Here is a 26,559-nt window from a genome sequence, read left to right as displayed (position 1 = left end):
GGGGCGGCGGCGTCCCGGGGCGGGCTGCCCCCGCCGGCCAGGGGGCGGGGCGGGGCGGGGCTCGCGGAGCCGCCCCGGGCGACGGCGCTGCTCTGCAGGTGACGCCGTGAGGGCTCTCACCGGGGTCCCGCGGCTTGTGCGGGGAAAGCCGCGGAAACATCGCCCCAGCGGCCCTCGCCCTTCTCCTTCTAATCGGGTTTTGAACCCACCGCCTTTTCCCGGCGCAACGCCGTCAGGCCCAAGGGTGGTGAAGGAGGCCCATCCCTTCCACAGCCAGACGCTAAGGGTCGCTCCGCGTACCGGTAAGGTGGAACAAACTGGCCTAAGGAAAGAACTGAGAGCAGTGAGCCTCTTCCTCCAAAGCTGCACCGACCTTCCCCGAGGCTGTCAGGGCTGCACTGAAAGCAGGAAAGGTGTCGCAAGGATGAGTGTTTTGTTTCAAAGCTCTTCAACAGAGAGATGCATCCAAAATGTCATTATTCTTCTGGTTTAGTTTTCATTCACAATGGCCATCTGTCACAATAACCCATGCCATTTGCCAGTCTTTTCCTATGCGAAAAGGCAAGATGTACGCAGCATACAGTTTAACTACATGCAAACGAATAAAATGCAGAGCCCACAGAAACACCTAGAACTGTAGATGTCGAGCTGTCCTTCCTTCTTCAGGTAGAAGTCAGTTGCATTGCAGTTGGCAAGACACTGGTGGGCAGATTCCTGTGCCACACACACAACAATCAGACAGACCCGTAAGCAAGAGACCTTTCTTTGGAGTAGAGGCACCTTCCAGTACTTGTCGGTTATTCCTCGTATCTTTCATGCTGCACTTAACATGATAATGTCCTACCAGAATAAGCCTTTTCCCCTCTCACATACTCTGTCAGTCCTCTTACGCAGAGGGATAATAAATTCTTCACAAGAGGTTTTGTTTAGATTGGTCGTACAGGTGTTTTGGCAGTCTCCTCCTGTTCTTTCTAAATCAGAGCTTCCACACGGACATTAATATAGGGCCTGACCCCACTGAATTGTGCGCGCCCTTTAACTCCCAGCTACTTCAGCAAGAACGCTGGGAGCAACCTAATGCAACCGCATTTAAGAGAAGATGATATCCCTTAATGGCTCACCCTTTCAAACTCATCCACATGCGCTTAAAAGATAAGCCAGGTCACTTCCACCATCTATTATACTCTGTGTGATATTGAAAAACTTCTGAGTGACCGTTTTAAGAAGTAGAAGTGGACTAGTAATACAAGAAAGCCCCATTTGTCCTGCGAGTGAGGAGAGGAAGAAAGTTGCTTGCTGGAATACTGAGTACGGTGATGCCTTTTCACCTGTCCACTAATAATGTACTTCATCTGCCACCCTGAAATGGCAGAGAAGCATTTCCTTTGCAGTAAAAACCTTGTGAAGTGTTGCCTTGTGCATTTGGACTGATTCAGAACTCTGGAGAAGGCAATTCTTACTGTTTTTAAAGAATAAGGTATTTTATTATTAAGTGCATCTTTATAACATGTGCAGAAAATGACCAACAATCATTAAAAAAAAAGTTTGTTTCATGAAAACAAAAGGATGACTATTTACATTAACTTTCTACCACAAACAATGAAATACCTGAAACAGTTGAGGCAGTAAATATTCTTTTCATGTCTTGAGAGATTATTGAACAATAACTTGACATTGTACTGACACATACCAACAGGGGTTCAAGATGTTTAGATAGCCCTGACCAAGTTGTACACTGCAGGAGGTCAAAAAATGTTGGCCACACGCTTATGTGAGCTATGTCTCTCTGTTGTTTTAACTCATGAAATTGGTCTCTTACAGGGAACTTTAGGAAAAATGCTTCAGGATGAAAAAAAACCCCACCCTCTACAATACAATGTTTTGATATCTGAAGCAGTGATTTTATCCAGAACTGTCTCAAACATTTGTTATCATTTAACACATCCCAGGACTCTTCCCAAATTACTCTCTGCTTCCCCTCACAATTGCATCTAAACAGAAATAATCACTGACAAAACAAAGAATGCTCTGAAATATTTTAAAACCCTAAAATTAGGTCTACGAATTACTGCATGTATACAAGAGGTATTTGCCAACAAGCATGTTTATACAGTAAGAAAAATACCATAACATTTATACCTAATTTACAAATATTCTAACATTATAGAAATGATGCTGTTGGCTTTATGTAGGAAATGCTAGTTACAGAGGTTGGAAAATGAACAGCAATACATAATTGAGCCCTTGTTAAAGGTATTCATCAAAAAATGGAGATGTTCTTGTTTGCACCTGTCCCCTACACTACCTATTTCTTTTCCTCTCTCTGCTTCTGCTGCGTCTGTTCCTTTCTCTGTGTTCCACTTTAGTGCACTTGTCCCCATAGCTCGCTCTACATTTTTTCTTCTCTCTGTGCACATCTGTGCTGGGGCTTCTGGTTCCATTTTTCCTGTGCCACGCTTCACCAGGGCTTTGACTTGGACTTTTTCGTATTTGCCTTTGCCTGGAACTGCTGTGACTTGTGCAAGGGCTTCTCCTGCTCCCCTCATCCATGCTTTGGCTTCTACCGTCCCTCTCCTTTCTTTCAGTCTCTCTCCTGTTGGTGCTATGGTATCTGCTTTTGGACTTTCTTTCCCCCTCACAGGGGCTCCATTTGTTGTTCTCCGCAGAATTATCTTGCTTTAAAAGTCTGTACTTCTCCCTATCTTTGTCCTTGTTACTGTGACTACTGGAGAGATCTTCATAAAGTTTTTCCTTCCTCGTCTTTGCCTTGCCTTCTGAATCGCTGCTGCTGCTCGCCTCTGAAAACTTGTCTTTTTTTCTTTTCTTAGAATACATCTTCTTTTGTGCGGCTTTCTCTCTGCTGTCAGTCTCGCTATCACTGCTGCTTCCTGAAGTCTCACTGGAGGATGAGGAAGAGGATCTCGCCTTATGTTTCTTGTGTTTACTTTTGCTTTTTTTCTTTTGCTGCTTTTTCTTCTTTCTGTCTTTCTTTTTCTTTTTCTTCTCCAGACGATCCAACTTCCTTTCATTTTCAAAATAGAAGAGTAGTGCAATCAGACTTGTTAGGATATTCTAAATTACAAAGCCATTGTCTTTTAAAGGTCACTACTTCTGATGACCTACACACTAAATACACTATTTTCCACAAAAACATGTTGAATTCCTCTCCTCTTTCAGCAAAGTATTATTTTTAAACTTCTAACCTGACGTTAACCATAGCAAGAATCCTCCTGTAATCCACAGCTGCTCCCTCAAAACAGGAAGAATATGTTTTTTTAATTCTTTAATTTAAAAAAAAATAAGTAAGATATGTCAATTTTGGCCTTGTAACTAGGAATAAATACATTCAGTAGTGCTTTTTTCCCTTTTCAGCCTGCTCTGGAGACTTCAGAAAATCATTGCTGCTTTTGTTTGTGCATTTTTATAAGAGATTTTGAAAATGAAAAAATGCAATTAGCATTCACTTTCTATTAATGATGGAAACTGAGACTCTAAAGCCTACGCCTCTGAGTTCTCCAGGCAAATAATACTGATCTTTTCAATAACCTCTTCTGTCACAACTAGAAATTTGCATTTTCTAGCCAGAAGTACAATATTCCATCATCCATTATGCACACGCATTCACTGCTATTTGACTGCTTTCACCTAGTTTTTATTTTGCTTTCTGTGTTTATTCTCAAAAAATTAGTGACTGAACAGTTAAACTACTTTCAGTGTATTAAAAAAAAAAAAATCCCTTCAGACTAGTAAAATCTAAAGGACCCAAATATTTACTGAACTTCAACTTTCAAAATATAAAGTATTATAATTTCATTGTGTTGGGCCAGCAGAAGTTCAAACAAAATACCGTTTTAAATTACTCAAACTACATACACATTCCTTACTTAAAAGGAATGTAAAATATGCCAACTATTTTCAGAAAATGATTTATTTTATATGCGAACACCATATGTACCTACCTACTCATGTACCTGCTTAGCCATTCACCTTTCTCCCCTCCTCCCACTCCCCGTATACAGAATGTCTTTTAACCTCAAAGGCCGTTTTAACTAGTGATATCTGTATGGGATCTACCAGGCAATAGTTAATAATTTTTAATTTTCCACATTTTCAGGTAATTTCAAGATAATGTTCCAAATTAACAGAGAAAAAAATGTAAGTCACCTGGCATACAAAATCAGTAGGACAGAAGCAAAGAATGAAAAGCTTATTAACTTTTTATTAGAACTACAAAACCATGGGGATCTCCCTCTGCTGGCTTGGCTGCTGGGCTGGTTCTGGCTGGGGCAGAGTTAATTTTCTTCACAGTAGCTTGTATGGGGCTATGTTTTGGATTTGTGCTGAAAACACTGTTGATAACACAGGGATGTTTTAGTTACTGCTGAGCAGTGCTGACACAGAGTCAAGGCCTTTTCTGCCTCTCACCCCACCCCACCACCGAGCAGGCTGGGGGTGCACAAGAAGCTGGGAGGGGACACAGCTGGGACAGCTGACCCCAACTGACCAAAGGGATATTCCACACCATATGATGTCATGCTCAGCATATAAAGCTGGGGAAAGAAGAGGGAAGGGGGGGATGTTCAGAGTGATGATGTTTTGTCTTCCCCAGTAACCATTACTCGTGATGGAGCCCTGCTTTCCTGGAGATGGCTGAACACCTGCCTGCCGATGGGAAGGAGTGAAAGAATTCCTTGTTTTGCTTTGCTTGTGTGCGTGGCTTTTACTTTACCTGTTAAACTGTCTTTATCTCAACCCACGAGTTTTCTCACTTTTACTCTTCCGATTCTCTCCCCCATCCCACCAGGGGGGGAGTGAGCGAGCGGCTGTGTGGGGCTTAGTTGCCGGCTGGGGTTAAACCACGACACTGCAGCAGCAAACTATAACCCCTGATCTGAGAGCAGTGTGGAGCTAGGGTAACCTTGGCCCTGAGGTGCAATGTCAGGTTCAGTTTAGCCGCACAGGAGAAGATAACAAACTTTGCCAAGTTGTAAACCAGTAAACAAGAACACAGAATTTTTAATCCTGGAAGAAGATACTGTAAACAATGGAGTGCAAAATAATATTTTAAAATAGCAACTAACAGCATCTTCAGTCAGCCAATTATTATTATTTCAGTATCCCAGTTAAATTGGAAATGAGCCACAGTGCAAAGGTATCACAACTAGATTAGAACAGCCAGATTAAAACAAAACTACCAGATTAAAAAACCATGCTGCGTAATGCCATTTGTGGTCAAGTGTATGTTAAACTAAGCTGATTTCTTCTGTACTGATGGTGCTAAATTATTCAATGGCATAGAAGAGTTACAGGGATAATCATGGAGTCAGAACTACTGGCGATACAGATCCCCTCCACTAGGTACCACACTTACCTTAGAAGTTTCTGTTTTTGTTTGGTTGACAGTGATTTTAAAAATTCAACTTCTGGATCATCATCTCCTTCACTTGCCACAAATTCCTAGGAAAATGTGGTAAGACATTAAGTTCTTATATAAAAATAATCTCTTCATTCAGATTTCTGTATTAAAAGCGATGCCTCTATCTACCTTATTTTTGCACAGGCACAAATATGTTTGTATTACTAAATCAGCTTAAGACTCTTTGGAAAGAGCAGCATACTCGCTACAAAGCGAAAAAACCTCCCACATTCTGTCTCAAACCTGAGTAGGTGTTATAATGTGAGGGTTATACAACAGGAGTTATTAGTAACACATGAAAAAATCACTGCTAGGGAAAGAAACATTTCTGAAATAGTTAATAAAAATGAGCCAATTTCGGAGCCCACATGATTCCCCAGGATAAGTCACTCCATTGTTACCATGCTTGGATGAATAGGTAAGATGCTAGTCCTGCTCAAACCCAGAGTAATTTAAGCAAATTACTTTTCTGTCTCGGTTTAGTCATTAGGAAAATGGGTATTAACACATCTACCTTACTGTTGTGTTATTAGTCTTTAAATGTTCATAAAGTATTCTAGCAATGCAAAATACTGTAATCATATAATCTACATACAGTAACGCAATCAGCAATAGCTACTTTGAAGACCCTGAATTCTTCAAATTATGTGCATCTGGTACACTACAGTTCTCCATCATGATGTTTTTAATTTTAGCCACACTCAGGAGGGGAAAGAAGACAAAAAGATTAAAAAGCTCTTCCAAAAAAACCCCACCACACCTAACATAAACCAAACATACTGATATCACTGTGATTCATTTAACAGTGCCCTATGCTACATTTTTCTGGGGTACATAGCTTTTTTAAATGCAAAGGTACACCCGCCTGTGGAGACACAATGAATTGTTGATTTACTCAAGATTTCCAGACCAGCTGAGGGCCGTCGTCCCCTCTTTACTAGTGGTTTGACTATCCTGCCATATGAACAAAGGTTATTTCATGGTGGCTCACTCAAGGAGCGCACATGAATTTTTCACTTTACATTTTTATTGAAGCACCTCAATTAGAAATGTACCCTGTGCAGTTTAAGTAAAGACAACTAAACGTTTTCACTCCCAGAAATAACAAATGTAACAATAGTCAATCAAGTAAAAAAATCTTCAGATATAGCATACATAATATAGTAATTATTTGTGCATACTTTCTCAAACTGCATCCAAAGGCTAGCATCGCATCAGAAGTGTGTGGCAAAACCCCTAACCATCCCCTTTATGAAAAATTCGATTTCTAGTCACCCAGAGGAGGGATTTAATTTATTATATATGGTTTTAAAAGAAGTAATTTATTATTCACCATTCTGACTAAAAAAAAGCTGGAAAACAGTAAGTTTTTGGACATTTTTCTACTGATACAGCTATTCAGCTTTCCTATGGATATGCATATTTGAAAACATTAAGTAGCAATTCACAAGCAATCACATTTAGATTTACAGACATTTTCAGCTTACTGGTAAAAAGATCATTACCTGCGATGGATCATTTGTGGTCAAGTTTCTCCCCAGTACATTTTGTTTCAGTGCAAACCCACTGTTTCTCATCTCCGCTATTAGCTCCGAGGGGTGCATTGATGGCCCTGTTCACAAAAATCACAGTTTGAATGTATCATTTATATCTCTCTACCTTTTTTGGACTCCACAGTAGGAATTCAGTTGAAGCTTTGTTAAGGAAAATCACAGCTAAATCAACTCAATAATCTTCTGCTGAGCAAATAATCAGATATGATTTTCTAAAACAGCAGTCTGGAGATTCAGAATAGCAAATAATTGCATTTTTCTTTAAGTACGAGGGGATTCTCTTATGTAACTTCATCATGTTGAAAACAATATATTTAGGTAAGTCTAGTAATATATTTTTATTATAGTAAAAAAGCACAGGAAACCTAAAGAAAGCACATTAAATAAGAATTTTAGGTGCCTCCTCTCCCCTAAAACAATGGCAAAACACTGTTCTAAATTGTCACTAATAAGGCATTTTTCATAACGACACAGATTTTTGAACTTAAACGTAGAACATAACCATTATTAGAAACTCAGTATACATATGGAAAATAAATAAATACATGAAAAAATTATCTATGTCCTTACTTATTCTAGGGACCCCCAAATATGCCGGGTCTCTAGGCTGTTATCTCCTCAGAGATTTCTGTTTTATCAGCTTAAAAAATACACTATATATTGCATTAGAGTAGGTGTTTGGGATTAGGCACGTTATCTTTCTTTGCAAACATCTAACAAGGAGCAAAATACAGGATGTATTTTGTATCATTCAGAGTTGACCGCATATTTATAAACCCTGTAATTCACTCTCTTGCTTTAATTGAATACCTGTGATCATCAAAACCTCGTGTACTTGTCTGATTAGGTACTTTTTCTTCACCCTAAACACACACTCTTTTATTAGGTCACTTTCAGTAAATTTCCTTACCAGTTCATTCACTAACCTTACTGTCAATGAATTAGCACTACTGTATAAGGTAAATCTAAATTAGAAGGAATGTAAAATAGAGCATGGAGCACACGATTACTATTACTTCAGTAAACTAACTGTAAATTATAAGATTAACTAGTCTTACGAAACACACTGATCCTGCTTTGTGGTTTTAAGAGTTTCTCAGTTGTGGAGATGGACAAAACTCACATTTTTAACACAGAAAAGTATGGAAAGTAAAGGGAAATTTTTACTATGGAAAATATATGGAAAGTAAAATAGCACTTTCTCAAAAAAATGTCAACTTCAACTTTTTCTTGGTTTTCCTGTATAATGCACTGCTTACAGAAACAAACAGGCCTATGTGTAAAGCAGGAAGGAAGAAGAAAAAACTTTGAAAATGGTTTAAGAAGCCCTTGCATTACTGACTTTCTTTTCACAAGTTCCTTATTTTGCCAGGCAAAATAATTTTCTAATGAGATACTTTCTCTTGCCTTTCCTGGAGTTTACATTTTTATTAAGTAGGGGGTTATGCCCCCCCCCCCCCCCCCATTTTACCAAAAGCGTTTTTTCTTTTTAGGTGTTACAGTGTAATTATAAGCTCACTGATAGTTAATAAATGTATATGGGCCCCAGTGTCTACATTTTTGCTTATTTCAAATTTAAAACCTTGCTCTGCTTGCCCAAATCTACTCTGGCTGGAACCGAAACCAGCATTAGACAGAAACCTAACAACAGAATTCGGTACCAGCTGATGTCTTGATTTGAAAAAGCTACATAAACCAGCCACACAATTCAGTCAAATACTAAACCAAAACCAAGCGCTGTATGAGGAAGCTGAATGGAGACAAAGTGTAGAGTCATGACAGAAGACTTCACCAAACCAAAGAAACGAAAACATTTGACCAGACTGAAGCCTGGAATCCCCCTGTTATTCAAAGGCAGTAAGAACCACTGCCTAACAAAGTAACCTAACTAATTTGCCAGATATTCCCTGCAGTGTCTCAGCATTGTACACATTTTGATGTGTATTGGATACCTAATTATTCTCATTAGCATGATTAGATAAATAGAGGATACAACTTGTCCAATTCTATACAGGATTTGCAAAAGAACTAAGACAGAAGCCCTAACTTTGTGGTTCCATACGAGGACTACGGGCAGAATCGAGACCAGAGAGGCATGAAGGCCTATCGGTCTTCAAAAGCACAGTTCAAAATTATTTTCTAGAAACAAACCTTTCAGGCATTCTTTGTGCATACCACTGGAAAGAGCTCAGCAAAATAATTTCCTCTTTTACATAAAAAGCTTATAATGAATGCACAATACTACTGATTTTTGTGCATTTGCGCCCAGTGGATGTCAGTTGTGCTGTAATGCACAGATCAATACAAGCGAACAAGAGGCCTGTCAGAGTGGCTGCTCAAGCTGGGATCCAACACGCAAACACATGCAAACTTTTGAGTTAGCTTCCATATGTTTTTTAGAGGTGAAATCAGCATTAGGTTTAAAAAATAAAAACACAGGTAAGATTAGAAGGAAAGCAAGCCAGGCTAAAAACACATTTATATGGTTTCCGTTTCCTTGTTTATTAATGACATCAAGGAGACATTCATAGCTCCATCTACAATATTTTAGTTGCAACGTGGTATTACCATGACAAGGACAGTTAACAAATCACCGTTATTCCTGTTTTGTGGATGTATACAGGTTACATCAAATGCACCTACAGAACCTTGAGAGTGGTTTATGAAATAAAGAATTTCTGATTTGGTCTCCCTTTAATTGTGGTGAGGGAAACAGTAATTTAGGTTCAGCCTAGCTTGTGAGGAGATGCGAGAATCTCCACGAAGCTTTATTGCGTACATTATTTTTACTGTAATTAAAGGTTTTAGAAAACACTAGGAAATGAGATTCAGAAAATAAACCAACCCCATAAATGAAAGTAGAGTCAAAACAACAGTCCTACTTCACAACCCTTCTGTGTGCAGACCCCAGGCAGGCACGACACAAGCACACTGTCCACTATGGTTGATTACAGAGGACTCTCTTGCAGCATGTGATCTTTGCAGTTTAAAAAACATTAATGTTTTTGAGAGAACAACACAGGTGAACCTGCTTACACTTTTTTTCTGAACAGCTGATGCCACTGAACTGCTGCTGCCCGATGCAGCAAGACCGCTTGCTAACTTTGTTCAGGTAGCAATGCTAGACCACAGTAGGGAGAAAACAATATCTGACCTGGGAACTCTAAAGAGACTGTTTTCTATCTGGTGACAAGTCCAGGCTGAGAACTTCAATTAAGATATTATATTTGACAATGGCTACACAGCTTAATAGCAAACCTTTATTACTATCTACTTTCTGCAACACAACAACAAGAATCAAGAAAATTTTTATTCTCATAATTAAACTCCTTTGCTTGGAACCAAATGCTTGGTGGCTTTCTTTTCCCATTCGTGCCTCAACAGACTGCTTTTGATTTATACTTTTAAGATTCTGGTAAGCAGGTCTGATTTTCTTTGAAATATCAGTGACATTTTGAGGTCTTCCAGGATTCCTGGGCACAGCTATTTTATGTGACAGCATTGAGGCTTGTAACACACTTCTTTTTGGGCTGCTTCTTCACAGAGTCTTAAAAGATGTAGATGCCTAAATGTGTGAGCAAACAATCGCATTCCCATTTCCACAGTATAAAATTAAGTAGGGGATTTCTCCTGGCTAATCCAAACGAGGGAGACAAAAACTGTGAAAGAAACCCCAAACACTGAACCTCACTGAGGTTTGAAAAACTCGACTTCTCAGAAGTGTCCTTGGCTTCCTTATTTAGGAGCTAAAGCTTAAATCTTGGAGCCACCAGTGTACTGGCTGGTAGAGGGCCTCTTCGTTTGGTGTGAATTGATCATGGAGTCCTGCTTGTTGGAGACGCGACTATGCCCAGCGTGATCAAATTTGGTTTGCCTGGTAAGCCAAAGAGGTAAATCTTTTCAGCCTGTCTTTGGCTTATGACTACACTTACGTCATCATCCTCCAAGATCTCCAGACAAAACAGTACTAAGTACTGATGGCCATATATCTTCATCTGGTTAAGTGCCAATTAAGTCATAAACTGTAAAACAGATGGTAAGATTGAGCTGAGAGGCTCTTAGTTGGCTAAAATCTTGGGAACTGATGTTAGCTAAGTATTCTTGAACAGCACCCATCAACTTGCAAAAAATCACGCCTACGTCAGGCATAGAAAAAGACTTTGTGTACTATGAAAACTGATGTCCTCATATATGCATTCCTTATGGACTTGTGAGACAGTCTGTGAAGAAGCTACCTGCGTGGTCTCATGCAGGTGAAAACATCTAGAGATGACACTATGCCATGAGTTGACAGAACGTTAGATATAGGAATCCTGTAAAAATAGCTGATTGCTATGACTTCTGACAACTAGTCTCTCAGCATTCTTCCATCAGCAAACTAAAAATAAGTTCAAAGTTACAACGTTTCATCATCTGTTTCTTATTCTTTCTGAAACAAGTCAAATACAGTACCTTGCTATTTTTGAATATGACTGTCAAACTTATTTTCTGGAATTTACATTTTGATAGGGAAAAAAAGAAAAGAAAAAAACCTTTAAAACTTTTCCCGATGACACTTGTTTAAAACTAAAACATTTATCTGCTTTAAAATTAATTCATAGTCTCGGAAAAGCTTTTTATCATACAGTAGAATTAATTGCATGCTGATATCATACTTATTTTTATGCATTAAGACAACTGACAACTTGTTAAGTCTTCTACAGCTACAGGTACTTAAAATTATATTAAGAGCTTACACAAAAGAGGCTCCATAGTTAAAGACCCACCAAAGGATTTTTAAAATATTTTTTCAGGGCCTTTATAATTCTCAAGAAACAGTGTTGTCAAGCAAATAGGCTACAGTTTCTGCCTGCTTCTTACTTCCCACAGAAGTTCTTGCTGCATTAATTCTCTCTGTTATCTTCTGTTTAAGGTACTATTTAAGGAAAAAAATCCAGATAGCTCAGTTGACTCAAAGAATTGGGGCACAAAATCTGGAAACTCAAACCATTCAATGAAGTGTGAAAAGAAGGATTTTAGCTTCACAAAGCACAACCTGAGTGCAACCTTAGCTTGACAGCTGTTGGTGCATCTTTACAATATTCGTACAACTAAATAAACAGCAGAGCTGTAAATAGATTTTTTTTTCTGAAGCGTATATGAGCATCAATTACACTGGATTGCAGAATGATATCATACTAGGATTTCTACAACATATTGTAAATTTGCTTTTTTTTATAACAAAGAACACTCCAATTTCTTACCACACTTAACTGAGATCAATTTAACAGAATCAGTTCTGCTTCTATTAAACAATCGAGGGGGGAATATAATTCTGGATTTCAATTACTTAAATGCCTAGCTTACAGCAAGGTCTCCCACCCTACATTACTACCCCCACTCCCATCCCAGAAACAAGAGAAACCTATAGCTGCAATTAATTTTCGATTCTGTCTGTACTTCTCTTGAAGCTACAAATACAGAGTGTATGTAACACACTGTTGTTGCCAGAATGTTTCCTCTAAGAGGGATGGGCGCAGGACTCCTCTTAGGAGAACAACGCTAGCTGTAACACACCATCTAGCAGGCCTCTATTAAAATGTCTAAAGCACATTTTTCAAATTATTCAATATTAGAGAACAGTATGCTAAAACCTCTTTTCATAACAACTGTGATTAAATACCACTTTTTCTGCAAGTTTCAGTGGCAGTAAGGACAGACCATAATGTTATGATTGCCAGTACCACCAAAAATAGCAGTTTTACTTCTATCTACTCATGATGCATAGTCTTGACAGTATCTGCTCAATTTATTGATAAAAGCTTTCACTACTGTCACCAGTGCAGACGAGCAAACTGAATTATTCTTTGCAGTCAACTAGTTTTAAATGGATTTTCATTGTGGAATACATACGGAAAGCAAAGAGATAAGAAGCAGTAATAGCGTAACCACTATTCCCACCTGTGGCAGGGGAAATTACAGTAACCAGTTGTACTTAGATAGTGGCTGCAGTTATGTATTGTTATGAAATGAAATAGACTACTCAATATAAAAGTTACTGAAAAAGACAGTAGATTCTTCATGGTGTCATTTTAATTACAACTTTTTTACCTTTATTTTAACTAATGCTCATTTTGTGTATCATCAAAACAGAACATTTAGAATAGGGCTTTTCTAGAGCTTGCCCTTCCTGAGAATGTGTTCTGGTGTGGGACATCTTTTAGGTTACAGATGTGATCATTTTAATCTAAAAATATCACCATCATCATACCATCAGACTTCTCCTGACTTGGTAATAGAGAGATAATTTACATGAACATAAATGTAAACAAAGCACACTGGCATATCTGCTATCAATTTGTCAGTATACATCACACTCAGTATACTCCACTCTACCATGTTTAAAAATTAATTTATGAATCAAGGTGTCATGGTTTAACCTCAGTTGGCAACCGAGCACCACACAGCTGCTCGCTCACACTCCCCCCCCGGTGGGATGGGGGAAAGAATCGGAAGGGCAAAAGTAAGAAAACTCGTGGCTCCAGATAAGAACAGTTTAATAATTGGGAAAAAAAAAAAAAAGAATAACGATGATGATGATGATGTAATGAAAAGGAAAACAACAGAGAGAGAAGAACAAAACCCAGGAAAAACAAGTGATGCAACCGCTCACCACCTGCCGACTGATGCCCAGCCAGTCCCCAAGCAGCGATCACTGCGCCCCGGCTGACTCCCCCCAGTTTATGTACTGAGCATGATGTCACATGGTGTGGAATGTCCCTTTGGCCAGTTTGGGTCAGCTGTCCTGGCTGTGCCCCCTCCCAGCTTCTTGTGCACCTCCAGCCTTCTCAGTCGGTAGAGCATGGGGAGCTGAAAAGTCCTTGATTTAGTGTAAGCACTGCTCAGCAACAACTAAAACATGAGTGTATCATCAACACTATTCTCATGCTAAATCCAAAACACAGCACTATGCCAACCATTAGGACGAAAATTAACTCTATCCCAGCTGAAACCAGGACACAAGGACAAGATAGGTTCAAGGCTTATCCTTTATTACTACATAATTTTTGTTAACAAAGTAGGCCTAAAGCATGTTGTCTTCATTCTTTCTTATATGCATCTTGGACAACACGAGGCCGTAACTCTTCCAAATTGAAATTTGATTTTCTACCTAACAGTGATACTAAAGCTATGCTCTGCTGTTGAAAAATAAATAAATAAATACTCCAGGGAGTTAGCAAACAGCTCTTTCACATTAACTAGGTTTTAGAAAACCATTCTGCTGGTGGGTTTTAGTTTAGCACACAATCACATGAAGGATGAATATACTCTGAATTCAGAATGCTGCCTTCTCTGGGTGGTAGCAAAGGCGTAACATGATACAAAGCTTTTTAGGTTTTGCTTTAAAAGAGAAACTAACTTTAAAATTAGCACAGACAGTTCCATCCATACATACATATACTTTTTCTGTGGTCTCCACAGAGTTTCAGACGTCTTTTTTTCATATAGCTTAAAAGGAAATTGAACAAAAATGGAAAAAAATTACAGACTGAGCCTAATCACACTGTATCATCTGTGAACTTTTATTGCTGTTGTGACAGAGATAAGGGTAGACACTTATTTATCCAAGGACAAAGAGCTATTATCAAAATTATGTGATCATGATCCTGGTCATGAAGAACATAGCAAATTTATGCTGCTTCCACTAATTCAGGATTGATCATTTTTTACTAATAACTTTTTCATCTATTTCAGAGATGACTGCATTCAGACCGTATTTACACTTCAAAGCAACTGCTGCAGTTGGCATTGAGAGAAATCAATGAATAAAAAAACCTCTGGCTTTTAATTAGCTCTTCTTCAGAGGGTCTGCAGTTTAACTGAATTTAACACTTTAGCACAGAATTTTAGTATAACTTGCCATGTTTTTGTCATAGGGTATTTCAGAGAATCCTGAGTTTCCTTTTTACTTTTTTTGAGTAGTAAAAACAATTTAATATTATCAAACTGCTATAGGAATCCATATTTATTGCTTACATGCCAAGCACAAGACTTCTAATAGAAATCTGTATTTTATGCATTCACACCAAATACAGCGGCTTCTGAAACATAAATGGAGGATTATTCTAAAATGTGACAGTTCTTAAACTATGTGAAGATTTAGTTAAGGTTCCCACTGTTCACAATCAAAGGTCTCAGCTGCAGATCATAAAGGAAGGTTTCATACACTGTATATTTCTACAGATGACCATTTATACAAATACTCTCATTTATACAAAATATTTTCTTTGTTATTATAGATTCAAGAGAACACTTAAATCAGTTCCTGCATTCCTGATCCAATGCAGATTTTTATCTGTTGGGAAACAAAGAAGTACTGTATTTGTCACTGAAAAAATGCAGTGAGATATAGACATAATATAACATAGATTTCCTTTTTTGCTGTCTCCATGTGACTGATAATTTCAATGATTACTATGGAAAGGAATTTCACCCAAAAGCTAAAGATCAGTTGAACACACTAAATGACAGACTGATGGAAACCACAACCACAATTAGTTTACGGGCACTCAGGCGATGAAAAGAGAGGGCACAAACTCTAGGAGCTGATAGTGAGTCTTCAGAAGGCTTCCTTTGCATAGACATACCTAGAGTTTCTTTATCTTCGAAGACCGTAAGACACTAGATACATATACATGTTGCTCCATTACATTTTTACCATTATTTGCCTGAATTTTCCACAACATGCTTATCACTTTACAGCGCACTCTTTCTTCTCAGTAATTTAACTGGACAGATCACATTGGAGCCAGCCGGCTGTAAAACATTCAAAGTAGTCCACAGCAGAGAAGGATGCCCAGCACTCTCCAGGCTTAGGTTTCATAGGCCAAGAGCATAAGAACCTTTCTTAATCTTAGCATCCCACTTCTTCTAACTACACCATTCATAAGATTACCTCCCCATTTGAGACACTAGCCTTATTTCTCAAGATTGTAATACCTTTCTTCATAAGAGAGTAATAGAGTCCTAGCAGGTTATTCGTTTTAAAAACATGATAAAAGTTGTAAGCATTTAAGCTTTCATAGCTTTTTAGCAATCCCCTCCCCAACCCTCATTGAATAAGATGGATTGCTTGCCGGGGCGGGGGGGGGGGGGGGGGGGGGGGGGGAAGAGAGGTGTTTAGTTTGTCCTCACTTTACCTGACCAAGAAAGTTGCAGGCAATTTTGAAGTGAAGTAATAGTATTACTTAAAAACATTTTGCACAGAAATATTCTAGTAAAGTCAAAGGCTTTTCAGGCTTCACAAAAAAAGCACAAAAATCAACAGATGTTGCTGGTTAATGATAAAAAAAGGAGTGTAAAAATAGGCCAACTTTTAGATGCTAGTGACCTGGGGTTTTTTTCTGGTATATATTACAGATTTTATACATGCATATATACAGAGTGGCACATAAAGTCAGAACCACAACTGATATTTTTATCTTGTCTGAACTTTGAAAGTTAGGATTTTATCAGTAAAAAACCCTGTAAATCAGTTTAGCCCGAAGAAGCATTTTGATTGCCTAATTTAGCTTTGTAAAGAAGAAGTAAATCTTATAAGTTGGTCTCTGTAAGCCTCACAGCTGGAACATTCTAACACTACTTTGCAGTTTCCAGTGATCAAAGTAAGTTACTTTATGTCTAAAACTAAGAATTTCATAATGGAAATAATGCAACACCAGGGGTTGCAGTTATCATGAAATAATTACACTCCTGGGAGATTACAGACAAGGCTGTACCCCAGGGGTGTGATTATCCCATGATAACCACGTCCACTGAAATTGCCTTATTGCAAAAATAATCTCTATTCACTGGTGAGATATGATTCAATAGGCACTTTTTTAATGGTAAGATTATTATTTTTTTGTATGAATTACCAGCTAGATTAGTACAATGGTCCCAAAAGCAAAATAACCAAGCCACCATGCCTAAGCTAAGGTACCGGCTGCAATTATTTTTGTTTGCTAGAGCGCTGCAGTGCATGTCAGATCTTGAAAGACTGCAGTCTTTTCTCACAGAACACAGTTCTGTACCACAGACATGCTTTCTCCTCGCAGCGGTTCCACCGGAGTAAACTGAAGTCCATGACTGGTCTTTGCATACAAGATATTCAACACTGAATCCAAAACAGCAATTGCCAATCAGTTTATGTGCAAAGAGGAAGATTACAATGCAGTCTTCACATAAGATTCAAAGACAAGTATCCTTCTGCTGAAATAAGAGAATCACAGCTTATAGAATTTATGGGAAAGAAAAAGCCTATATTGGTGGTTATTTTGTGATGTGAAAAAAAAAATGTACGTAGGCAATCAATAAGTCTTCTTTTTCCTCACAGAGAAACAGAGCAGGAACTTTAGATAATGCAACTAAGTCAGACATAGGAGTTTCATTTTCATTCATTTTAACTCAAACATTTCCTCCGAGGATGAAAAAATAGTCTGAGTCCAAATAAGACATTTTGGTTTGCTCTCTTTCTGAAGCAGGAAAAATTAGAACAAAACACAAAATGAACTTGTATCAAGTGCTCTTGAATTCAGCTTCTCCATTACTTAAACTTTTTTGCATTCAAATAAGGACTCTACATCCTACTGAAACTCACTGATTTGGGCATTTAAAAAAAAATATACATTACCCCCTAGGCTTTTATTAAATTGAAGTCACCATTCAACTAAGACCTTTGAAAGCCCAGTTTTTGGAGGAAGAAAGGGAAGGAAGGACAGCCGGTCTTGCTGTTTTTAACTCAATAATTTGGTTATCCTAATAAAACAATTTTTTTACCCTCATTTTCTGTCAAAAGCTTTTGCTTTTGACCAAAGAGAAAGATGAAAATGTCCCTCCAACTAGGTAAGTGCCAATCCTTCATATATGCATAAAGATTTGTTAGCAATACTGTGGATACCACTGTTTGTACTGGTTTTGGCTGGGATAGAGTTAATTTTCTTCATAGCAGCTTGTACGGGGCTATGTTTTGGGTTTGTGACCAAAACAGTGTTGATAACACAGGGATGTTTTAGTTACTGCTGAGCAGTGCTTACACAGAGTCAAAGCCTTTTCTGCCTCTCACCCCACCCCACCAGCGAGCAGGCTGGGGGGGCACAAGAAGCTGGGAGGGGACACAGCCGGGGCAGCTGACCCCAACTGACCAAAGGGATATTCCACACCAGATGACATCACGCTCAGCGTATAAAGCTGGGGAAAGAAGAGGGAAGGGGAGGACATTCAGAGTGATGATGTTTTGTCTTCCCCAGTAACCATTACGCATGATGGAGCCCTGCTTTCCTGGAGATGGCTGAACACCTGCCTGCCGATGGGAAGGAGTGAATGAATTCCTTGTTCTGCTTTGCTTGTGTGCGTGGCTTTTACTTTACCTGTTAAACTGTCTTTATCTCAACCCATGAGTTTTCTCACTTTCACCCTTCTGATTCTCTCCCCCATCCCACCAGGGGGGAGTGAGTGAGCGGCTGTGTGGGGCCGAGCTGCCTACCCGGGCTAAACAACCCTGTTTCCTTTCCAGGTTAATTAACGGTTCAGTAATGTTCCTGAGAGCAGTTACCCTTCTAAACTAGAGATTTTTAAAGACTTCAAAGTTATTACGTGATGGAATTCAGTCATGAGTCTAATTAGTATATAATAAACTTCTGTGGTTCCTAAACTTGTACGTATGAGATGTTTCAGTCCTTCTTTACAGCAGAGCATCTGAAGTTTCTACCATTACTGTTCTGTAGATGGAAACACATTGAGTAAACGTATGAAGACAGCAGTGAACAAAAAGACATCTATTTTCCTGTGCGTTAAGTGGGCTTCTCTAAAGCAAAAGAACAACAAGGTTCAGAAGAACAAGGCCTGTTAAAAGTCTCCTACAGGGAAGGCAGACCATTTCTTAAAAGCTACTTCTGCAGAAATTAGTGATGCCAATGTCCTTAGAATATCAGATTCAGAACCATGAGGCTGAGGGTTCCCAAGCACTGATTGCTTAGAGATTCATTACCAGCCAGGATGCTTTGCAGTACACGGACTAGCGTCTTCCAACACTGTGCTGATGCATGGTGTGCTCTAACAAGGCACAGTTTTTTCAAAGTTTGAAGAATCCTAACCTAAATTTAGGTAGTGTGACTGCCACGCACTGCCTAGAAAAAAATTATTCAATTCAGTTTGCACGAAAGTTTATTTTAGTATAAATCAGAGGAAATAAAGTGTTACCAAGTAAATCACTTCAAATCAATACAGCTCTTTTCAAAGACTTTATCAAAAAATTCCAAAGATTTGCTCTTTTAAAAAAAAAGTTTCAATGATTTATAGCCTAAATTTGGTCCTTCTAATACAATTAATTTCATAAACTAATTGGCGTCCTGGTATATTGACTATTGTACTAAAATTTTATTCTGGTTTCACCTTTATTCCTTATTATATCTGTATTTCTTAGATGTACCCTTTCATTTACGAGACCATATTTGTATTTCAATTTCCTGACACACAAGCTAGGAACAAGCTTTCAAAGATGACTTTCTACATATGGAATTACTTCCTGACCTTCAAAAGTATTATTTGCTCTAATAATTTACCCCAACATTTTTCAACTCTTTCTTGAGAGCTAGCTGGAAACATGTTTTTTACACATTTAGCTGTTAAAAAAACGCCAGTCAAATAAATTAAATACACATTCCAGACTTGCTGTATACTATAAGCAATCACTCCCTATCCTTGAAATCCCTATTCATTGTTCTCTTCAGAGGTGCATATTTTCTTCTACATTCTAGAAATGAACAGACAGCTTCTGAAAATTGTTCTTTGGAGTTCAGACCTTAGAAGCCAAGTGGTTTTGTACTTTTTTTTTTTTGGTGCTGACAATCACAAAAAATGAAAACTCTGGACTATTTGCATGTTTTTTACCAGTTTTCTAAGCAAGAGGAGACACTTATTTGTGACACATGGCAGGGGGTGTGTGGGGGTGGGTGGGAAGCAATTCAAGTGCTTTTGTTTTGTTTTGTTTTTTTAAACCTAATCATCAGTCCATGAAACACAGAAAGTTCATAAAAAGATGATATCATAAAAAGTCTCTGTCCCTTACAAAGCAGTATTTTCTGCAGTTCTAGCCAACCTAAATAAGAACAGGGTGGCAACGTACATTTTTGCAGTACTATAAAATAATCAGAAAATAATTAGAAATTTAGTCTAGAGGCATAAAAGCAGCTTAGGAGTGCATGCAATTACTGATAAAGAGAAGCAGGAAGAAGCAGAGCTTGAGGTGATGTGTTGTATAGAGGAACAGAAGAAGGTTCTTAGAGGTGGATACCAATTCACCATTAGGGCTAGTAACAAAGCATTAAGTAGAAGTAATGAAAGGAAACAAAAAGCAATAAAGAGAAATGGTCAAGACAAGATTATATTGCCGGGGGCTGTTGATCAGAACATGATACAATTTGTCTTTTTAATGTTGCAGTGTCTTGTTAGGAAATGCAAAAACACTGTTTTACCCTCAGCGTAGGTTAATTTTACAGTGCTAACTGTAGATCTGCAGCACTGTAACAACTGAGTAGAACTCTCAGCAATGCAAAGATAATTACTTACTCCTATCCCAGACAACACAGGACTGGTATCAGGGTTTAGTTAAAACATATCAGTTTTGTTTTGTTTTTTTAAATGTGTGACGTAAGCTTTAACACGCCACGTGGATGAACTATGAGTCTTAAGAGAATCAGTGAATTCAATGACTTGTGTTCTCACTTAACTGTAGTGCTTCATTTACACACACAGAATTTCCAGAAGCCGTCAAAGGAGCATAATTTAGCTTGTTATTAAATCAGATGAAGTTTTAGAAAAGTTGATGAAAGGATTGTATTCCTGAGGTTAGAAAAAGCAGACAACCTTTTATCTGATGATCTAATTAATGATATTACCACTTCATATAAGCCTTGTATGTGCTATTAAATCAAGAACTTAAAATTGTTTTAAACTTTACCTACAGTGTTTTTACATATAGTTTCCCTGAAAGAAAGAAAGTAGCAGTATCATTACAGCTGACTATTCAAATCCAAGAACCGTGTCTTACAAATTATATATACAAACCCTGATCTGTCGCCCACCCCTACTCCCTGAAATCCTTCCTCAGCCTATAAAAAAGTCTATGCTCAGCATAGCACACTGTCTTCTAAGTTCCAGAGTTGAAAATGAGAGGGCATTGGCACAGTCTGAGAACATCTAAATAGTTTTACAGCACTTTCCTTCATGCAAAATTCACCACATGTGCTAAATCCCTCTCTTTAGGCTTAGAAAGACAGTTTGGAAAGCTACCCGGAGAACATCTCTCTGACTAGGAAACACCCACAGCAGTCAAACGTTGCCTACACCTAGACAGTTCATTTAGGTTTGAAACAAGCAGTTAGTCTTATATGGACACTGCAAAGTGTCCATATTACCCTGTCATGAAGAATAAGGAGTCCATTTTCAAGTTTGTGCAAGCATGTACAAATACTTTCCACTTTCCCAGATAAACACTCCTAAAATTTACCCACACCATTTGAATGGGGGGGGGGGGGAGGGCGCGCGCGGAGTGAGTTCTGCAGCACAAAAGCATATCTGACATCTAAGAGCTGCGCAATATAATTCTACCAAACGCTCCAAGCACAATTTCTTCTAAGGTAAGAATGAGGCAAGAAAATGATTTAATGTTACAACCTACTGAATAGAAAGGCTGAGAATGTCGACTACAGGATGGCTAATACAATGGTATAATCATCAGACAGTGCCTAAAAGAGGAATGTAAGAGGCACTATTTCCTTTAACTTAAGTCTTCCAGGCCTCATCTCAAAGAAATGACATATCTAAGTGATCTAATTCTGAAAAGCAAGATTGTAGTGTAATATGTAATAAAACTAAGAGCTACTACATAAAATAGATAACCTGAGGAAAGACAGAAGAAAACCAGATGTTATGAAGTGTGCAATTGTAATGGTATCCCTTCAAAATTGAATACCCTACACGGCACATGATCTTAAAGCACAGTACAGCAAGTCTGAAGACTCACCCGTGTTACCAGGTGTTTAACATTCCACAATTTTAAGAATCTTAAGTGTTACAAACTTGGGTCAACTTACAGAAAACACAGTATTGTTGGCAAAAAATTATTCAATTTGAATGTTTTTATCCACTTCTTTAAACCTCATCTAATACTAAATGCTGTGTGACTTCAAGTAACGGGAAAGCTAATAGAGGAAAAAGATGTAGTTCAGGAAGCAACAAGAAGCCACCTGAAAGAAAACCAGGCATTTGGAAATCTAGGTTTCAAGTGCTTGTCCACCTATAGAAGCACGATTATGTACACAAAAAACCCAAACCTCTCCTTTTTTCCAAGTGATTAACAAAGATACACTAATGTATTCCAGCTTTTCCAAGCTGTTTGCCTGAATCTGAACTGGGACAGTCTCTGACAATCCATTACATTAATTTTTTTTTGGTGACACAAATATTGTCATTCTGATATAAACAATCTCATTGCAGCTTCTGAATTTTTGCCACAGATAGAATCAAAGCAACAGTCATTACGGAATCTTTTTAAAATGTGTTACTAATTAGAAAATTACGTCCCTGTCATTTGAAATAATTAACTTGAAATTGTGGATCCAACATTTGGAATAAAGAAGCGTTTTCCCCATTTCAGCAACTCTTTGAAATATGATAAACTTAAACCTTCCAAAATTAAATGTGATGAGCTCCCCCAAAATTTCTAACCAGCACCTTTAAGAGACATTCACTGCCTACCTGAACCATCACTGGAGACTGAACTCGCATTAATTCCAGAAAGGCCAAATAAGGGACATTCTCGATCGGTGTTTACATGACCCCACTTGTGGCATTTAATACACCTCACATTCCGCACCTAAAAGGAAAAAAAAAATTGACATAATTTAGTTAACAATACAGTTTAACATTTACAGAAATGTTTATGTTATTAGGCATAAGAGAAGCTTTTAAACTCACTGAGAAACAGATGATAAAATTAAGAGAGTCCATGTGAATGTTCTGCAGTTAGATAATATTTGAAATATACCCAAGACATCCACAGAGTGAAATTTATGTAACTTGCCTGGATACCAAATGGCTGATCTCTGATATTCATGTCATCCTTAGCATATCTGTTACACAAACACAAAAGAAAACAAATACTCAATTCGCCTTTTTTTTTTTTTTTTTTTTAAAACCATCATATACAAAACTACGTTTTATTATTAAGTGAGCATCCATTTCAGAGATATACTTCCGGTAAACGTTAGTTTTAATGTGTTTTCAAATATGGATGTAAAATTCAAACAAAACCTAAACTGATCAAGGAAATAGTTCCAGGTTTACAGGTTTTACTAATTAACTGCTAGGACATGACAGGATTACACAAGTGACCTGCTCAAAAATAAAAGGCGGGGGAGGGGGGGAAGAATATGAAAGGTAAGTAAGAAGAAAAAAAAATTATTCAGATAAAATCCAGACATCTTACTTTTCTCGAGGGGCGACTTTTTGCCATTCAAATTTGTATTCAGTCTCTCCTTCTTGCTATAAAACAGAAAATATGTTAAGTTTGAAATTTTTTTTTTTTAACACATTTTAAGTAAGTAGGAAGAAAACATAAAAAAATGATGTAATAAAATACCTCTTTAGTTTCCTCTTTGAATTTCCAGAAATCATGGAAAGAAAAGAAATGAGACATTAATTATACATGTAAAATGCAGCTGGTGTCTAAGCTGGAAACAAAACATTTTATGGTTTATACTAATACAATAGTGCAAATACTCAGAAAGTAACTTTATTTAAACAGAGCGCACTTACAGATAATCAGCCTCTAGTATATGGTTACAAATCCTGTAAAACCAGAATCATCTTTTAAAACTATATTGATTTGATACACAAATACAGAAAACTTTAAACTTTTTTTTCAAAAGTAGCAACAATACTTAATTTTAAAATCTTAAAAAAAAAGATTCTTTAGCAAAAATCACTGGTTTAAAATTGCATTTGCTCTAAGTTTAAGGGATTACTTTAAGAGCTTTTAAAATTAAATAATTGCAAAATTTGCTCTACAAGAATGAGCCCATCCAAGCATTTTCAAGCGTTTTCGTGCAAATGGGAAAGATGCATTTTAAAGGGAACACGTTTTCTTACTTCTGCACTTACATTCAGATTTTGCTAAAATTAAGTGACTGATATGAGTATCCACCAGGTACTTAGTAACTTCCATTTATGAATCTACTAAATACAGTCATAGTCAGACCCCTCAGAGTCAGGTCAGCCAGCACTTTTGACTACAGATTCTCAGTATTTATCATTCATAAAACTTCCACCAGTTAACTTCTTGCTTTGGTATCTCCTATGCTTGACATGCATCAAGCTGAATTATGGGCAGAACTTCAAGCAAAAGTGACCTTGCTATTTCTAAAAAGGATAGTAGGCCAGAATACAGGTTTGTGTTGTCTGAGTCATTGCCTTGGTAAGGTCTAGTCGTCCTCACCCAATGGCTTTATAGTTGGCTAAAGAAACACTTTTGGTCAAGGACAGAATTTCTGCTGTTGCCAGGAAAGATATTTTATTTGTTTTTCCCTTCACACTGAACTGTTGCTTAAAAAAACAACCCCAACTATTCTCAGTTTGAAAGAAATTAAATTATTGTGAGATCAAAATTATTACATACTATATATCTCTGCATATTTGCACAGGAAGAACTAAAAGTCATACCTTCTAGCATTACCTCACTATGAACACTTTATTTTAAAATAAAAGACACTATGCTTATTTCTTCAGAGGGTTTTTAGCTTTGCAGTACTGTCTACTCACGATCAGGAAACCAGAATACCTTTCTTTGCTCCAGGTGGGGCCTCATACATGAAATTAAGACCGTTCTTCACACGCTCATCACCCATAAGCAATCTAAATAAAAAGGACAGAGTTTGGGGTGTTACACACAAAACATATACTTTGGTATTACTTATTTAAAAAAAAAAAAAAAGAAGAAATGTGCAGCAGGAAATTGTGATAATAACTGGCATTTTATTCATGTTAATTTGAGTACCAGAAGTTGAATATCATAAAACCTGAGAGACCAGTCAATACTTTTGGGTGCTCCATTGTGTACCAAAAAAATCACACATTTCAGTCACAACTGAAACATAACTCTGTGTCCACAGAATCATGGAGGACAGATTTCTGTGTGATCCGAATGTGTTGCTATACAAGGTTACCTGCTGTTCTATGCAACGTAACATATTTTGAAATTAATTACATGATACACACAAGCCATTTGAAAGAAGTTACTGTGACCTCTGCTTAATCAGACATCAATTTATGAGTCACTGTCCTCTCCTACTACTAAGGTCAGTAGGAGCCAGTATTTCAAGTAACTCACAATGTGATGTCCTTCACCGCCATGAAAACAAGAGACAGCAGGAAGAAGTATGTGATCTTATGCCAATTCTCACCTATTATCATAGGATTCCTGTTCTTTAAGATACTGTTGCATTAATTCTTCTTGTTTCTTCTTATCATATGATATTTTCTGTTCCGCCATCCATACCTAGTTAAAACAAGTAAGTTTCTACTTTAAACAAATACAAAACCTACCACAAAACATATTAATGTGTAAATGCTTAACTGGCTTAGTCCACTGAAAATATTTAACCAGGGAAAATTCCCATTCTAATCACATCAAATAAATTATTGTCACCCAGCATTTCAACAAATGAACTTCACACAAACAGCATTTTTGATAGGCTACAACTCCAAACAACGTTTAAGAACGGAAAAAACATGGGAACGTTTAGTAATGCAAAGGGAAAAGCAGGCTCAGAAAACACCCTGGGTGTGCCACCGTCTTCCCTGTAGCGACACTTCCTCACCTAAGTCTCACCAGACCCCAAATCCCAGGTTCTCTCGGGAGCTCCTGGAATGGTACGGTTCTGGGAAAGAAAGACCTGGAAGCAGGTCAAGGCAGGTATGAATACTGGGAAAACATGGGCACGCCGGGACAGATGGGGGTTTTCCTGGAGAGTGTCAAATAAACACTATTTATCCAGGCAACCAGCTGTTGAAAAGCTGGAGCCAGGAAAAGGCGATCGTTATACACACCTGTGAGCAAGTAAACCTGAAGCTTCAAGCATTTCTTAACTTTTTTTCCTGCCTCTTCCTCGCCCCAACCCCGGTCCCACCACGGGAGGGCCGACATGCCCTACTCATGCCGCTGCGGTGCCGGGAGCCCGTCACCCGCCCGGCCCCCTCCCAGACCCCCGGGCTCCCCCGGTGCGCGGCGGACACGGCCTGACAGCCCGCCGAGGCGCCGCGGCGCCTCACCCCACATCAGCCGCCCGGCAAGGACCGCAACGGCTCCCCCCGCCGCCGCTGCCTCCCCCCGGCCCGGCCCCCCTCACCTTTTTGATGTTGGACTTGGAGGCGGGGTGAAAATCCTTCTTGCACATGAAGTTGGCGAACGACTTCCCCATAGCGGCGGTGGGGAGGGAGACATCGGCTCCCGGCACGGGCCCTCAGCCGGCTGCCTCCGCCAGGCCTTCCGGTTCGACGGGCGGGCCTTCCTGC

At 38.4% G+C, this 26,559-nt stretch overlaps 1 protein-coding gene across 1 annotated transcript; it reads right to left on the bottom strand.

Annotated features, from left to right (window-relative positions):
* Nucleotides 1–1,453: 1,453 nt before the first annotated feature.
* On the bottom strand, nucleotides 1,454–26,541 carry CIRSR (corepressor of RBPJ and splicing regulator). Its single transcript, XM_076342589.1, has 10 exons — nucleotides 26,394–26,541; nucleotides 25,449–25,543; nucleotides 24,827–24,900; nucleotides 23,630–23,643; nucleotides 23,477–23,532; nucleotides 23,072–23,120; nucleotides 22,747–22,864; nucleotides 6,922–7,028; nucleotides 5,372–5,457; nucleotides 1,454–3,022 (listed from the first exon to the last, which is right to left on the bottom strand). The coding sequence occupies exons 1-10, from the start codon at nucleotides 26,463–26,465 to the stop codon at nucleotides 2,302–2,304; spliced, it is 1,392 nt and encodes a 463-aa protein (XP_076198704.1). The 5' UTR covers nucleotides 26,466–26,541; the 3' UTR covers nucleotides 1,454–2,301.
* Nucleotides 26,542–26,559: the final 18 nt, after the last annotated feature.

This window comes from Aptenodytes patagonicus, chromosome 6 (genome assembly GCF_965638725.1).
Source record: "Aptenodytes patagonicus chromosome 6, bAptPat1.pri.cur, whole genome shotgun sequence".
NCBI lineage: Eukaryota > Metazoa > Chordata > Aves > Sphenisciformes > Spheniscidae > Aptenodytes > Aptenodytes patagonicus.
The sequence above is the reverse complement of the archived record's forward strand: the minus strand, read 5'-3'. Positions and strand labels throughout refer to the sequence as shown.